This window comes from Neoarius graeffei, chromosome 4, assembly GCF_027579695.1.
Source record: "Neoarius graeffei isolate fNeoGra1 chromosome 4, fNeoGra1.pri, whole genome shotgun sequence".
Lineage (NCBI taxonomy): Eukaryota > Metazoa > Chordata > Actinopteri > Siluriformes > Ariidae > Neoarius > Neoarius graeffei.
Genome location: NC_083572.1, coordinates 87,884,871 through 87,902,808, shown reverse-complemented (window position 1 = coordinate 87,902,808; position 17,938 = coordinate 87,884,871). Strand labels below are relative to the sequence as shown.

Here is a 17,938-nt window from a genome sequence, read left to right as displayed (position 1 = left end):
CATTAATAAAAACATTTTAAGATGCCTAAATTTGCAGAGAGTGTCAGATTACCATTGATCACCCTAACGGGCAATCCTTTGATCACTCTAATGACTCGCCGTTCACACCCAGCCTCCAGTGACCCACACTAACATGATGCCTCAATGACACCTTAGATGAGCTGGTCATCAGAATTCTGATTTTGATCCAGGAGAGGATAAATATCTCTCGTACGTTTCCAATTCCTTTCCTCTTCCGTGTTTGAGATCTCCGATCATGGCAGAAGAGCAGAGCTCCTTTACTGAATCTCACAGTGCTTCAAAAGTAAGTGCTGCTTTAAAAAGAGGTACATTTACCGTTAAAAATTCAAGAGTCCTGAAATCGGACATTTGGAAATCATTCTCACTCGTGTACGACGCGGAGGGAAATCAGCTGCCCTTTGCTTGCTGTGATAAGTGCCAAAATGTTCTGACATACTAGGATATTCAAGTTAGAAATGCTTTACAAATGTAAACTGGGTTAGCCTAATGTTTTGTATGGCTGAACAAATATACCAAATTTCCACTTGGAATTACGTGCTCACCTGTCTTTTTTTATTGTTTATTATTATTATTAGAGACACTGACGAAGGCAACAGCCGAAACGTTTGTCTCCTTCTGCTGCTAAAAACAACTGAAAAGAAATGTAACTAAAAGAATAAGTTCAAGAGTGCGATCCATCTCTCCTTTCACACTAATTATTCATAGGAGACGCACCACAGGAGAGCGCATACTTAAATGATTAGCCTACTTAAATAATTATTATTATTAGGTCTACATGTTGCCATTTCAACATTCCGAATTCAGAAACAAGGTAAATAATAACAAACGTGAACGTGAGCTGTAGATATTTATGCTCTAATCCACTCAAAGTAGGGGGCGGGGCACCATCACGCTGTGTCAAGACAAGAACTTTCCTGAGAAATAACGCGAACGTCTGCATCATGCGGGATTTGCGGGCGGGAGCGAAAATCATAATTCTTTGCGGGAACGGGACTGCACAATGCGGGCGCGGGCGGGACTGAAAAATCCGACCCGCGCAGACCTCTACTTCATTACACTCCACTGACTGACTTCCAATTCCAGACTTTTTTGAAAATGTAAAATATAGGCCTACAAGAATGTTTTTTTGGGACTTAATTCGCATTGGTCCTTCACTATTAATTTTTGAGACTGACGAGGCACTAAATACTGTGGAATTATTTTCTCCTTACTATGAAGCTTGGCATTAGAGCCCTGCACTCCCGCGGGAGTCCCGCAGGACCCGCCGCAAAGCAGTGCGGCGCGGGACAAATTTTGAAAGCTCATTGCGGGCGTGGGCGGGACCGGAAGTGCACATATGCGTGCGCGGGCGGGAGTGCACATATGCGGCGCGGGTGGGAGCGGTGATAAGCTGCAGTCCCGCTAACTAAAAACGTGTTTGAAATAAAATTTATAAATTAATAATTTATGTCTATCATACATAATTTGTGCTGGATATTTTATTTGGCATTAATAAAAGCATTTTAAGATGCCTAAATTTGCAGAGAAAGTCAGATTGCCAGATTGAGTGAGGAATGGCATCTTAAACTTGCCATTGATCACCCTAAGGGGAAATTCTTTGATCACTCTAATGACTCGCAGTTCACACCCAGCTAGCAAGAAAACCATGAGTGAATTGATTTACTTGTTGAGTTCGTCTACAACTTTAATCAGAGAGACAGGTTACACAGTGACGGTAGGCTTGACTCAATGCTATCCCAGAAATCCTTCCTGTAATATGCAAATTTGGCTGTCCAATCAGAGGCGGCCAAATTTGCATATTACAGGAAGGATTTCTGGGATAGCATTGAGTCAAGCCTACCATCACTGTGTAACCTGTCTCTCTGATTAAAGTTGTAGACTAACGCAAGCAGTAAATCAATTCACTTCTTTTACTAGCTCTGCTTTGCAATAAAAAAAAAAAAAAAAAAAAAAACATTGGTACAAAGCAAGCCCATTCACTTTTTTATGCTGATCAGAGAATTACAATGGTTTCTCATGTGATAAAAATGTGCGATTTGCGATTAAATATTTTAATCGTTTGACAGCACTTATTATTATTATTAGAGATACTACATGCTGAATTCAGAAACAAGGTAAACAATAACAAACGTGAGCTGTAGATATTTATGCTCAAATCCATTCAAAGTAGGGGGCGCGGCACCATCATGCTGTGTCAAGACAAGAACTTTCCTGAGAAATAACGCGAATGTCTGCATCATGCGGGATTTGCGGGCGGGAGCGGGACTGAAAATCATAATTCTTTGCGGGCGCAGGCGGGAGTGGGACTGCACAATGTGGGCACGGGCGGGAGTGGGACTGAAAAATCCGACCCACGCAGACCTCTACTTGGCATCTTAAACAAGTGTCGGGAAATCTTGCAGCCCCCAATGTTTAAGCGAACTGCTGAAACCATAAATGTTTAAAGATTAAATCGTAGGCTAATCAAACCAAAGAAAAACACAGCCTTTCCAGAACGTTGTCTGCCGAAGCCTGTTTAACCTACAAAAGGCATAGGTCTCGCTGCGGCTTCAACAGGACTGTTTAGATTTTTTTACCTGATCACCTTTCAATAGGCAAATATCATTTTTATTACTACTACTACAATAGGCCTAGTATTAGTAGTAGGCAAGTAGTTGCCTAGTAGTAGGACAGCCAAATTGTTTCATCAGTGGAGCCGCCGTTAAAAGGAAGCTGATGCGGAGCGCCGTGACTCGCCTCGGGGTGAATCGCGTCCCGAGGCGCGGGGCTGGCCCGCCCTGGCAGTGCTGGTTCGTTGGGGAGAGGGCAGAGGTCGCTGGCTGCCAAGTTTGGAGAGGCTGGGACCTCCCCTGGCCGAGTTACGAGCGTGCAAAGCCGGGCTTGAGCCGCCGATAGAAACTAAACTCAAGCCGAGCACCGCGGCTCGCTGCCTACGCCCAGCCTCCCCGGGACTAGACAGTAGCGTAGGCTGTATTTATTTATTTATTTATTTATGCCTATCTAGCACAACAACTTATTCCTTTACATTACTCAAACATAGCACAAGAAAGAGTTCAACAACAGGCAATCACAGCAGCTTGGTGAAGTTCTAAATCATGTCGGTGTCAGACCTATGGGCCAACCCCCCCCTTTTTTTTTTCTTCGTCGGATCTGCATCACTCTCATTATTGACCTTTAGCGCTCCCAGTTGACGGAAATCCGTCGTAGCGACGGAAAACTTTAATCCATGTTTGATACGTTCTTGTCGCCTTCTCCTGCTTTCTGAGCATTAATTATTTTATTATTCAGAATGCGAGGGAGTTGCTTAGAGGAGCCCATGGCTGTTGATTTTAGGGACAAGTTTGAGGAGTCAGAGAATTTATACAGCTTTGAAATCTGCATCATCTGACCTTTCCTAATGAAGAATTTGAACAAGCCACAGCTCAATAAGCTAATTAAGGTCTGGAACCTTGGTAAAAGTTACCTGAGAACTCAAATGTATTAGGGTGCCCAAACTTTTGCATGGTGTTCCTTTTCTTTTTTCACTCTCCAATTGTACAAAACAAAAATAATCCACAAATCTCACAGAAAACGCTAAAAAGAAATGTCTCGTCTTTACCTTTATGCCTTTTGGTGATCGGTTCATCTTCTGCTCACTTAACTATTCACACTAAGACATTTTCAGCAAGGGTGCCCAAACTTTTGCATGCCACTGTATATTGAACACATTGCTCTGATACAGTATTTTCTTTTCATTTGCTCGACTTGTGGAACTTCTCACGAAGTCGACTGCAATCGGCACATGCGTATAAGGATGCTGTTTTCACAGAGACTTTGCAAGTATTCGGTTAGGTACAGTATATAGTGCCTTTATTCAACACATTGCTCCAATACAGTATTTCATTTGCTCGACTTGTGGAACTTCTCACAAAAGTTTCCTCAACAATAACTCCCTGATTTTGGAAAGCAAGCTAAAGTGTCAAGAAATCTGACTGAGTGTCTTACTTGCGGTTGACGATGGCCCAATCCTCGGTGTAGGATCTGACACAATCACGGACATGTGCATCATTGTCACTGAAAAGTGATCAACACAAGTCAGTCACATGGGGATCGGCATTAACTACATTCACCACAAATATAAAAACAGCTGTGAGGAACTTGCTCTATTAATAGCAACACAAATTTCATCATGGAAAAGGGCCACCGAGTTGTGTCACAAACGCTCAAACATCTTTACTGGATCAAACCCTGAACACAAGCTTTGTTAAAACAGGTGATACATTAGGAAAATACAGTTCTATTCGTACAAGATTTTTGTATTCTAAAGTAAAACTACACATTAATTAAAAAAAAAACAATAAAAAAAATAAGGAAAAACAAGCAAAATTGGCATGACGGAGTTATAGCCAGTGAAAATAAAGCAAAGAGGAAAACTGTTCAGAAATGTGACTATCAGGGAGAATATGGAGGAGTTCCCATTACCTCCCATCCAGTCTTAAGGATAACAAGCCGGCATTGTTATAAACAACATAAGCAGACCACATGGAAAGCTTTAAAAACACGACTGAAGAGGAAAACTGCGTGTATGAAAAGAGCTCTGCTCAGGGACTTAATTCTCGGCTCACCATTAAAACCCATGTACTGAATTATACCGTAGAACAGGAAAAAAATAAACATATATACACTGAATAAAACCTACTAGTACTTCCTCTTCGGGACTTCTGTATTTATACAACCCCGATTCCAAAAAAGTTGGGACAAAGTACAAATTGTAAATAAAAACGGAATGCAATGATGTGGAAGTTTCAAAATTCCATATTTTATTCAGAACTGAACATAGATCACATATCAAATGTTTAAACTGAGAAAATGTATCATTTAAAGAGAAAAAGTACGTGATTTTAAATTTTATGACAACAACACATCTCAAAAAAGTTGGGACAAGGCCATGTTTACCACTGTGAGACATCCCCTTTTCTCTTTACAACAGTCTGTAAACGTCTGGGGACTGAGGAGACAAGTTGCTCAAGTTTAGGGATAGGAATGTTAACCCATTCTTGTCTAATGTAGGATTCTAGTTGCTCAACTGTCTTAGGTCTTTTTTGTCGTATCTTCCGTTTTATGATGCGCCAAATGTTTTCTATGGGTGAAAGATCTGGACTGCAGGCTGGCCAGTTCAGTACCCGGACCCTTCTTCTACGCAGCCATGATGCTGTAATTGATGCAGTATGTGGTTTGGCATGGTCATGTTGGAAAATGCAAGGTCTTCCCTGAAAGAGACGTCGTCTGGATGGGAGCATATGTTGCTCTAGAACCTGGATATACCTTTCAGCATTGATGGTGTCTTTCCAGATGTGTAAGCTGCCCATGCCACACGCACTAATGCAACCTCATACCATCAGAGATGCAGGCTTCTGAACTGAGCGCTGATAACTTGGGTCGTCCTTCTCCTCTTTAGTCCGAATGACACGGCGTCCCTGATTTCCATAAAGAACTTCAAATTTTGATTCGTCTGACCACACAACAGTTTTCCACTTTGCCACAGTCCATTTTAAATGAGCCTTGGCCCAGAGAAGACGTCTGCGCTTCTGGATCATGGTTAGATACGGCTTCTTCTTAGAACTATAGAGTTTTAGCTGGCAACGGCGGATGGCACGGTGAATTGTGCTCACAGATAATGTTCTCTGGAAATATTCCTGAGCCCATTTTGTGATTTCCAATACAGAAGCATGCCTGTATGTGATGCAGTGCCGTCTAAGGGCCCGAAGATCACGGGCACCCAGTATGGTTTTCCAGCCTTGACCCTTACGCACAGAGATTCTTCCAGATTCTCTGAATCTTTTGATGATATTATGCACTGTAGATGATGATATGTTCAAACTCTTGGCAATTTTACACTGTCAAACTCCTTTCTGATATTGCTCCACTATTTGTGGGCGCAGAATTAGGGGGATTGGTGATCCTCTTCCCATCTTTACTTCTGAGGCCAAGTTTACATTAGACCGTATCTGTCTCGTTTTCTTCGCGGATGCACTGTCCGTTTACATTAAAACGCCTGGAAACGCCGGGAAACGGGAATCCGCCAGGGTCCACGTATTCAATCCAGATCGTGTCTGATCCGGTGCTGTGTAAACATTGAGAATACACGGATACGCTGTGCTGAGCTCTAGCTGGCGTCGTCATTGGACAACGTCACTGTGACATCCACCTTCCTGATTCGCTGGTGTTGGTCACGTGAGGCGACTGCTGAAAACCGGCGCGGACTTCCGCCTTGTATCACCTTTCATTAAAGAGTATAAAAGTATGAAAATACTGCAAATACTGATGCAAATACTGCCAATTGTGTAGTTATGATGGTCTTTAGGCTTGCCATCCTTCCACTTGCAAGTGGTAAGTGACTTGCGCACAGCGGCTCAGTCCCGAATCACTGCTCGTGCACTACACTCGCGCGCTCTGTGAGCTGCGCAGGGCCGGAGTGCGCACCCTCCAGAGGGCACTCGCTGTTCAGGGCGGAGTGATTTGGAGCGCAGCCGCTGAGGAGGAAGCGATGAGCCGCACTGACACATTTCAACTTGCGTGCCGAATTAGTCATGTGATTAGCGTATCCATGTATTGGCGTTGCTGTGTGCACGCGAATCGTGTATTGGCGTTGCTGTGTGCAAGCTAATCGTTTTTAAAAACGTTAATCTGATGATCCGCTGATACGGTCTAATGTAAACCCCACCTGAGAGCCGCTGCCACTCCAAGATGCTCTTTTTATACCCAGTCATGTTAATGACCTATTGCCAATTGACCTAATGAGTTGCAATTTGGTCCTCCAGCTGTTCCTTTTTTGAACCTTTAACTTTTCCAGCCTCTTATTGCCCCTGTCCCAACTTTTTTGAGATGTGTTGCTGTCATTAAATTTCAAATGAGCCAATATTTGGCATGAAATTTCAAAATGTCTCACTTTCGACATCTGATATGTTGTCTATGTTCTATTGTGAACACAATATATCAGTTTTTGAGATTTGTAAATTATTGCATTCCGTTTTTATTTACAATTTGTACTTTGTCCCAACTTTTTTGGAATCGGGGTTGTATTTTCATTTTATCTTTATTTCATTATTTTAATTTTGAATTTTTATCATGTATATTTAAGATTATCCCCCCCGCCCACTCATTTTATACATCAATATTTTCCACTGCCGCTTTTTTTTTTTATTCTTTGTGTATACTCTTATTATACTGCAATTTGAGGAAGCCTGTGCATAACAAGTACTCTAGAAATAATGTCTACAATTACTGTCGTAGTAGAAGCATTAGTATCAGTACTGTTAGTATTATTACTATCAGTATAGTAGTAGTTGAAGTAGCAGGAGTATTATTCCTAGAGCGGAGGCTACAATTATCGACAGTCCGTAATTAGACGCCTTTTCAGATTTACCAATAAGAAGGTATTTTACAAAAGTGAGTTTCAGTTTCAACAGTTATTACTGGTTAATTAATCGACCGGAAGACACCCCACCCCCCACCCTTTGATCTTGTTGTCTGATGACACAGCTCGTTACCAGAGATGGAATTTTTTTTTTAGCACGATCAGCAATTTAAGGAAAACCTGGACGTTATCATCGCAGGTAAGCATGGTGGAAAGATCACGGACATGTTTTTACTGATCAAATTCACCCATATTTCATTATCTCCTTGTCGAAACCTACTTTGTTTCTTACTCTTTCATCTGACAGTCGCCATTTTGTATCTAAACGTGCGTTTGAGAAATCACGTGAGGTGTCGATAATAGTGATCACTTTCACCGGTGTCCACCATTATCGACACCCTGTGGAATTAAGTGACATTTACAACTGTTATGGATCGATCTTTGGGTAACATTTTTCAAGTAGATGAAGTACTTTAAAAAAAAAAAAAAAAAAAAGTCCCGAGATTTATAATAATTTTTTTTTTCTGATTCATAACAGAATGGAATGATTATAGAGTATTTGGAATCCTACTGCAGTAAATAGAATTAGACCAGAATTAAATTCCTCACATATAAAAAAAAAATTTAAAAAAATTGCATGCTTGAAATATTCAGATTTTTCTATTCCATTCAGAAAATATTTTTTTGCAGTTTGTTATAAATATCTTTCACATATTACAAGAATCAGTAGACATTTTATATTTTGGTTTGAGGAATGACATGCGACCTTTGACCTGGATGTTCATGTGGTTACAGTGTGAATCGCCTGTTGACATTTACTGGTAAACTACAAAACTAGAAATTAATACAAACAACGAATGATTAACAAAACGTGATCTACGAAAATACTTAGAAAGGGGGTAAAAATTGGAACACAAAGATTTTCTGACAAGTTAAACATTCAGTTAATTTGCTTACAAACATTAGAATTACCTCATTTATGTAAGCACTGACATCCAGATATTTATATAAAATATATTTTGTATTAAATACAAGTCTATGTAAAACAAATTTGAAATAAAAACCGTGTTTTATTAACTTGGTACCACATACCGATTGATTTTTTATTTTAATTTTTTTTAAATAAATAAACACCACATCTGGATGTCGATAATTGTGGAACGGTGTCGATAACTGTGGACAAAGGTGTCAATAACTCTGGAATGGTGTCACATGATCTGATACGCCAAGTAATCCGGAATCAACTTTTTTTTCCCCCCCAGTGTTAGTTTGGGTAATTATTCATGCACAATTTACGTATTGAAAGTCTTTTCTACTTTTGGAAAGGCCAAAAGATCATTAAGGTGTCGATAATTGTCGCCACCGCTCTCGTAACATTAGTAGTAGTACTGATAAGCACTAGTTGCAGCAGAACAGTAGAAACCGCAACAATAGTACAAGTAGCAATAGTAGTACTAGTATTAATATTCGTAGTATTAATAGTATTGATGGTAGTACAAGTTGTAGTACTAGTAGAGCACTGGTACAAGCAACATTCCTAGTCGCATTAGTAGCAGCAATAGTAGTCCTGGCAGGTAGTAATAATAGTAGCAGCATTAGTAGTGAAGGTGGTAGTAAGGCTAGTTTTAGTTGTGGTAGTAGTAGTACGAGTATTGATGATACTATTGGTCATGCCAATAACAGTATTGGTGGTGGTAGTCGGAACAGTAGTACTGGTAGAGGCACTAATTGTATTAGTCATGGCAGTATTAGTGATGCATCATGCAATGATGCATCATGATACAAATTTATGACAATTCAACTCTATGAAATAAAATAAAAATCACAATCACTTGTACACTTGACTGTACAGATTTGAAAAGAAATCAAACCTCTCTTTTTACAGAATGATCAAAGTTAAAGCTCGACGGCCTTTCGATTTCATAAAATCGGTGAAATTTAGTTCCCTCTGAAATGTGGTCATTGTGATACATGTTTATTTCTGTAATATCTCACAAAATATCAGGCCATTCTGTGGCTGGGAAGTTATTTAATTTGAGGGGATTCCCGAGCAAATAATGTGCATGAAATCGCTCGCTTGACACAGTCAAGCAGACAGAGGAAGTCCGTGTGCACATGCGCAGGTTTACCTTTGACCGTGCACTGACAGTTCCATCGTTCTGTCACTAAACGAACAGCTGATTGCACCGAGGTGCTCGCTGAGCGCCGATATTTATTCGCTTGGTCCTGCGTTTCCTTTCCTTCGCAACATAATATCTTTTCTTCTCGCTTTCCGTTACTGTAGTCGGTCTTTCACGTTTCATTCGCACACTCACGTCCGCCATTTTTCTCTCCTGTTTCAAATCTGCATCCCACAATGCTTTGTGCGAACGGGGAAAGCCCATCATATCATGCATGACGTAGTATCTTGTACTGCGTCATGGTGAAGCAGGAAAAAATAGCGGAGAATTTAGAGCCATGTGGCCTTAAATTCATTAATTTTTTTATTTTTAAAAAAACCTAATAAAATTGGAAGTCTGTGATTTGAATTCAGGAGCTTTCAGTCCACTAAACAAAAATAATTGGGTGTTGGGGAAAATTCTTTCTATATGACCTACACTTGAAAACAAGCAATTGGAGGTAGTACAAATGTTCATAAAGGTTTCTTAAGAAAAGGCCTATTTGTTAACTTTCTCATTTTTAATAAAAGGAATATTTTAATTACCAGGCTATTATAATTTCCTCTAACCTTTACAAATGTGGGTAAATTATTGTTAAGAAAATGAAACAAAAGGGTCCCCCACCCATTTAACAAAAGGAATATTTAAATTGATGATGAATGATAGAATAAATGTCACATTTTTGGCAACAAAATTTTCATTTATTGGGGGTGTCGTGGCTCGGGTGGATAGGGCGCCGTGCCATGGGTCCGGGGCCCCGGGTTCGATTCCGGCCCGAGGTCATTTCCCGATCCCTCCCCGTCTCTCTCCCGCTCATTTCCTGTCTCTACACTGTCCTATCCAATAAAGGTGCAAAAAGCCCAAAAAAAAAAAAAAAAACTTTTAAAATTTTTCATTTATTTATTTTTTAAATATCATGGGAAAATCAAATTGTAAACCCAATGAATGTGAATCAAACCGAAACATGAATTGGATGAATTGTTACATGCTTAGTAATAGTAGTACATGTTGTGGCAGTAATAGTATTAGTAATGGTAGTAGAAATAGCAGTATCGGTAGTAGTACTATTGCTAATAGTAGTATTCATAGTGCCGGTACAAATATTGCAGTTTTTATCATAAATAATTTTGCTAACTTGATTTTTTTTTTTTTGAAATTGACTTCAACATTATGGGACATTTTGTAGAACACATGCCATATATTCCCAATTTCAGTTTCAAGGTGTAACACTATAGTACACTGTAGAAAAGTTTAAGAGGGGTGAAATCTTGTGCAAGGCACTATACTTCATTTGATTATAATTATCTTCATCTCTGTGTCAAGCACAGACAAATCTGCAAACACTCATATCACAATTGCAGTACAGTGGATATGAACACGCATCACATACACACCCTTCCTCTGGCACTGCCTGGCCCAGCGTCCGGCACTCTCTGGGTGTGTAAATTACTTCAATATCATCTGGAGGAAACTCGATGAGATCTCTCAGAGGTCCCGACTCAATGATGGGCGGATGAGTGATCAAATACTCCTCAAAGTCCACTGGCTCCACGGCCTCAGTCAACGGCACCTAGAGACAGACAGGAAGAGGGGGAAAAAAAAAAAAGCAGCCATTAAAACAGACTCGATGTCTATATGATAATTAAGTCTATGCTGTAAGTAAATTCAAAACGTTTTGTATTTTTTTTAACCCAAGAATATTATTTCTACAGTTAATATTTAATATATGCTCACTCAGATGGGATGGCATGTCGCTGCACAATGCTGTGGTTGATGTTGGTTAAATGTGACTTCAATTTCGAAGAAATCACCAACAGTGCCACTATCAACGCACCACCACACCATCACATATCCGATTCCATGCTTCATGGTGGAAACCCCACATGCAGCCACCATCCGTTCCCTTTTTCTGCGTCTCACAAAAGAGACAATGTTTGGAAACAAAAGTCTCAAATTTGGACTCGGAATAAAGGAAAAGTACAGATTTCCACTGCCCTAATGTCTATTCCTTTTGTTTCTTGACCCAAGCAATTCTCTTCTTCTTATCGGCCTCCCTCAGTCATGGGTTCTTTGCAGCAATTCACACAGTCTCCTCTGAACAGCTGATGTTGAGATGTGTCTGCTACTTGAACTCTCAAGTATTCATGTAGGTTCTAATCCGACTGGTGATTTCTGAGGCTGCTAACTCTAATGAATTTGATCCTCTTCAGCAGAGGTAAGTCTTGGCCTTCCTTTCCTGGGACATTCCTCATCAGAGCCAGTTTCATCAGAGCGTTTGATGGTTTTTGCAACTGCACTTGAAGATATATTTAAAGTTCTTGCAACTTTCTGGACTGACCTTCATGTCTTAAAGTAAGAAGAGCGCTTTGACAGCACAATATCCCCCGCTGGCAACTAGGGCCATAACTCTGGTAAAATGCAACTGAATTGAACAAAATTGCAATATGCGCATTACCGACATATAACAAAAAATCCTATCAAGTTTCATGAAATTCCTCCAAAAATTGTGAGAGGAGTAGATTTCAGAAGGTGAGCACCCTTCCCGGGACGGACGGACGGACAGACAGTCACGACATAATCCCCCTTCGGGCCCTTCAGCCAGTGGGGGATAAAAATTGTGAGGGAAGTTGATTTCAGAAAGCAAGCACACATTGATGAAATTGCCACATTACAAGTTTGTTAATAATCAAGGGCATAACTTTGCCCAAATTAAATGACATTTCAACGTGTATAACTATCATATAACAAAGCCTTTTGCCAAGTTTGGTGAAATTCCTCCACAAATTGTGAGAGGAGTTGATTTCAGAAGAAAGTACACCCTCATGAAATTGTCAAAGTACAAGTTATTTAATCAAGGGTCAAAACTGGTAAAATTTTCACAAACGAAATTAAATCGCAATATGCGTATTACCGTCATATCACAAGGCCTTTTGCCAAGCTTCGAGAAATTTGTCCAAAAATCATGAGAGGAGTTGATGTCAGAAGGCGAGCACACCTTCACGAAATTGTGAAAGAACAAGGTTGTTAATCAAGAGCCACAACTCTGGTAAAATGCGACCGAATTGGTGAAATTCCTCCACAAATTGTGAGAGGAGTTGATTTCTGTAAGGGTTCCCCCAGCTGGAACGGTCAACTTCTCGAGATCAGTTCCCCCCCACGTGCACCCAGAGTTAAACACATAATAATTAATCTCGAGACCATTTCCTTTCGTGTCACCAATGGGAGGGGAAATTGTATTAAGGTACCCAGACCCCGAGAAAAACCCACGGGATTGGATGAATCGCTGTGGTTTAGCATTCTACACAAATTCTAGACAATTTGGCCGGCTCAGTTTTGATTTATCCTCGTGCAGGTATTTGCAATCTCTAGGAGCTGTGCAATGTATATTTTTTAATTGTTTCAATTTCAGAAGGAAAAAACACTCATTAAATTGTCAAAGTATAATTTTGTTAATCAAGGGCTGTAACTCTGGTAAAATGTGACCGAATTTAACAAAATTGCAATATGTGTATTACCGACATAAAGAATCCTACCAAGTTTCGTGAAATTCCTCCAAAAATTATGAGAGGAGTTGATTTCAGAAGGTGAGCACCCTTCCCGGGACGGACAGATGGACATTGCCATGACATAATCCCCCTTCGGGCCTTTCAGCCAGCGGGGGATAAGGATGGCCAGAGACTGCTCATTAAGTGCTTGTCCCTGAAAGTCAGTGCAGGACAGTGTGCTAAAAATGTCTCATGTTTTTCTCCCCACTAGAGCACAATATAATCTACTGCTTTGCACTTATTCACTTGCCACTTACTTTTCAGGTTTGAGCCAATATTTGCAAGTTTGGCTTTATATGACGTCAAGAAAAAGAAAAAGGTAAGTTGTTATACCTGCATTTTCGATAAGAACACTGATATTGATGCAAAGTTGGTAAAATTGATCATAACCCAACTTATTCAGTGTTGCACTGAAGGGCCATTTTTAAAGTAATATGGTTCTATGGTTTCTTGTTCACCTGATATATATAGTACCAGTCAAAAGTTTGGACACCCCTACTCATTCATAGGTTTTTCTGCATTTTAACAATTTTCTACATTGGCGAACATATGAAGACATTAAAACTATGAAATAACATATGGGGAAAAAAAAATTCTCATCTCATTATCTGTAGCTGCTTTATCCTGTTCTACAGGGTCGCAGGCAAGCTGGAGCCTATCCCAGCTGACTACGGGCGAAAGGCGGGGTACACCCTGGACAAGTCGCCAGGTCGTCACAGGGCTGACACATAGACACAGACAACCATTCACACTCACATTCACACCTACGGTCAATTTATGGGCCTTTTCCACTACCCTTTTTCAGCTCACTTCAGCCCAACACGGCTCGCGTTTCGACTACCTCAGAGCAGCACGACTGAGCTCACTTCAGCCTTACTCAGCACCCAAAACTCGCACGGTTTTGGAGTAGGGCTGAAGTGAGCCCAACCGAGCCGAGTGGGGCTAGGGGCGTGAGGAGACACTCCCCTGTGCACTGATTGGTGAGGAGGAGTGTCCTCACATGCCCACACACACCCCGCGAGCACGCTGGGATCTGTAAACACCGTAAACCCGGAAGAAGAAGAATTACGAAGCCTTATGCGCCTCGCCTCACCTATACGCTCTTGCCAGTATCTGTTGGCGTTGTCGGTGACAACAAGCCACAGCACCAAGACCAGCAACACTAACGACTCCATGTCCTCCATGTTTATTGTTTACCATCCGGGTCGTGAGACTACCGCTTAAAAGGTCACTGATGTCACCGTTTGCGCCGCCTAACGACATCACGTGACGTCCACCCACTTTCGCTAACTCCACCCAATGTGTCCACCCACTTCCAGCCAGCACGGTTCAGCGCGGTTGTCGTCGAAATGCAACCCCAACAGCCCCACTCAGCTCGACTCAGCCCAACTCAGCACCGCACGGCTCAGCCCAACTCAGCCGCGTTGGTAGTGGAAAAGCCCCATTAGAGTCACCAGTTAACCTAACCTGCATGTCTTTGGACTGTGGGGGAAACCGGAGCACCCGGAGGAAACCCACGCGGACACGGGGAGAACATGCAAACTCCGCACAGAAAGGCCCTCGCCGGCCACGGGGCTCAAACCCGGACCTTCTTGCTGTGAGGCGACAGCGCTAACCACTACACCACCGTGCCGCCCCGGAAAAAAATTATGTTATATATAAAAAGGGCATTACATGTTGGTGCGAAGATATGAAGTTCATCTTCGAGTGGTGAAAATATTTTCAATACGAGAAGATAAACTTCATATCTTCGTGCCACCGTGTCATGTTTTTTTATATTATATAGAGACAGCCACAAACAAAAGTACCCAAATTTATCAAAACAATTCATCGATTTTCTCACGAGTGACATCGAGCTTTATTATACATATAGGAAACTTTTTCAATGGAATAAAAACATGTATTCCATTCCCTTTTAGCAGGTTCCATTCATCTGGTCCGATAGCATGCAATATTGTTAGCATATCACTTATCCTACGTGTATTACATCACTCTACCCAATGGAGAATGAGCATTCAATATGGTTTACGATACTGCATGATTATCAAGACAACAAGACATCACACATCGGAGGTGATGCGAATATCCAATGAGAGTTTTCTGTTGCGCAGAAGCATTTCTTTGTTTGCCGAGGAAGAGAAAAACGTGTAAACACCCGAGAGGCTACCAAAACTTCATTAGATATTCTTCACGCATATTTACAAGAGAAAAACATACCAACGGACACTGAAAAACTGGAAGTGTATAATAATAATAATAATAATAATAATAGGCTTTTTTCGTGGTCTATCAGATATATTCCATTCAGCTACTCATCTTCGACTCGTTCAGTATCATGCTAGCTGAATGGAATATATCTGATATACCACTCAACGCCAGTCAATATTATTTAAATATAAAATCACTCAGATCTGCCATGTATTTCGTATGAAAAATGCAAGTTTTTCAACACGAGAAGATAAACTGCATATCTTCAAACCAACGTGTGATTTTCTTATTATATCGACACATTCAGTAACAAAAAGTGGGGCGTCGTGGCTCAGGTGGTTAAGGCGCCATACCATAAATCCGGGGACCCGGGTTCGATTCCGACCTGAGGTCATTTCCCAATCCCTCCCCATCTCTCTCTCTCTCTCTCCCGCTCATTTCCTGTCTCTACACTGTCCTATCCAATAAAGGTGGAAAAAAGCCCAAAAAATATTTAAAAAAAAAAAAAGTACCCAAGTTTATCAAAATTCATCAATTTCCTCACGAGTGACAGAGATTTAAGTCACGGTTTTGGTTCTCCATGTCCCGGATGGAGCTCGTATGAAAACTACGAGTGGCCCATTTCCCAGTAAAACACTCGTGTCCATATAATGTATGGAATTGTGTTACAAGTGCTCAACATATGTGACACCTCACCGAATCCAGGGCCGCATGTCGGCCGAAACAAATCCGAGATAATCGCAAAAGAAGCATTTTTTTTTCGAAATTTGTGATTTTCGTTTTTTTTCCATCATGTGCAAGTTGAGATCTTGAAGAATGCAATCAGTATTTCAGATAATAGATTGTTTTGTTGGAAAAGCATACATTTTTTTGTTGCAAATTGTCTCGTTTTTGTCAGGGCTGTAGCCTGCTGGGGGGTGTGGGTAAATTAGGCCAAAAAAAAAAAAAAAAGTGTTTCCGGTAACCCGACCGATCGAGAATTTCCGCGTCGAAATTGCCGACCCTAAAGTTTTTATTACAAATTTCCCTTGATATTTTAGTGTAAGCGGCATTAGTTTGTCATAATTTTTTGTTTCAACGCATTCAAGTTGTGAAAGAAACGATAAAAAGTAAAATGTTTCGCCACTTCTAATCAGCCCTCCTGCATAAACATGTTAGCGCACTTGTATACTGAAGGAGGAAGGGAAAACTGAGCCAAGCCACCATTTTGAATCCTCATTCAAGGCTGTAATGCAAATTGCTTCCTCTTTAGTATACAAGTGCACTTCCATGGCAGGGAAAAACACTACGTTTTGCCGCCTATGTAGTCCCCTATTTATACAAATAGGAGTCATTCAGGATTCAGCCATGTTTTTACTCTGTGTTTTTGCTCGACCCAAGTTCTACAGTAGGCTAGGCTAGGCCGTCTGCTTTTAATGGAAGTAGCCTAGCCTAGGATGTTATTTTCACGTTATTACATGAAAAGATCATGAAATAACGCGATAATTTCCTATCATGAAATTACGTGATGTTATGTTACATGATAAATATATTGTAAAATCGTGATAACTTTGTTAACAATATCTTTTCACGTAATTACTTGATTCTAAGCCAATTTTTTTGAGTGTGGCAGCAATACGCTTCCGTAGATCATAACTCGAACACTCGCGATATTTTTTTTTATTCGTTTAAAAATTTAAAACACTTATTTTATGATGATGATGTGTGGTATGAAGGATTCTGTGCCAAAATACTATTTTGTAAGATGTTTACTTGTGTTAATTTTTTCGAACAAAATAAAAAAAAAAAAATTTAAGGGAAAAAAAAAAAAACTTTTTTCCTACCTACCGACCTTATTTTAGTATTTCATGCTACCGGAAACACACCTTTTTTTTTTGGCCTTACGATATGGGCCATTCACATGATGATTTAAGTCTTTTGTTTGTTTTTTCGCAAATCAGCTGTATGATACGAGCTGAGCTCGTGGCTACTTAAGCTGCATACAGGCATGTAATTTCACTATGGAATGAGCAAGCTAAACAGAGCGCAGAGGAGCTGAAACACCGCGAAGCAAACAGATGCACGGTATTTACATCGGAGATAACCATTTCTAGCAAAAAAAAAAAAACGCAACCAAAAGGAAGTGTTCTAGGACTACATTATTCCATCGGAGGCATTGGTGTGTGCAAGGCGCCATTTCTCTTTCTGATGGGGTAAGTTTATTAATCTAAGGCTGTGTGGTTATTTTTGCATGTAACAGAGAGTGTTGTGGTTTGGTTACATGAAACTAGCGTTGTGTTAGTTGTGTTATCATCGTGCTATCTTTCTTACGGTGTGAGTATTTTGTTATTTTTGCATGTAACAGAGAGTGTTGTGGTTTGGTTACATGAAACTAGTGTTGTGTTAGTTGTGTCATCATCGTGCTATCTTTCTTACGGTGTGAGTAATTTTTCAACCACAAAACGTTAAAGTATACTTTAGGACTTATTTTTGTACTTCATAATTGTGTTGAGCATACTTTGCATGGAAGGAAAATTGACGTGGTGATTTGTTTACATGAAAGTAGTATCGTGCTAGCTCGTAGGGGGTAGAGCTTTCCTTAATGTCATGCAAATGAGCAGCATTATGTG

At 40.5% G+C, this 17,938-nt stretch overlaps 1 protein-coding gene across 19 annotated transcripts in view; it reads right to left on the bottom strand.

Annotated features, from left to right (window-relative positions):
• The window catches only part of dock7 (dedicator of cytokinesis 7), a 251,625-nt gene that overhangs the window by 172,701 nt on the left and 60,986 nt on the right, over positions 1 to 17,938 (bottom strand). For all 19 annotated transcript variants that reach the window (XM_060919936.1, XM_060919938.1, XM_060919940.1 and 16 more), the window contains exons 3-4: positions 10,971 to 11,146; positions 4,006 to 4,074 (exon numbers count right to left, since the gene is read on the bottom strand). In XM_060919936.1, coding sequence (XP_060775919.1) covers positions 4,006 to 4,074; positions 10,971 to 11,146 — 245 coding nt within the window. The remainder of the gene's footprint in view (positions 1 to 4,005; positions 4,075 to 10,970; positions 11,147 to 17,938) is intronic.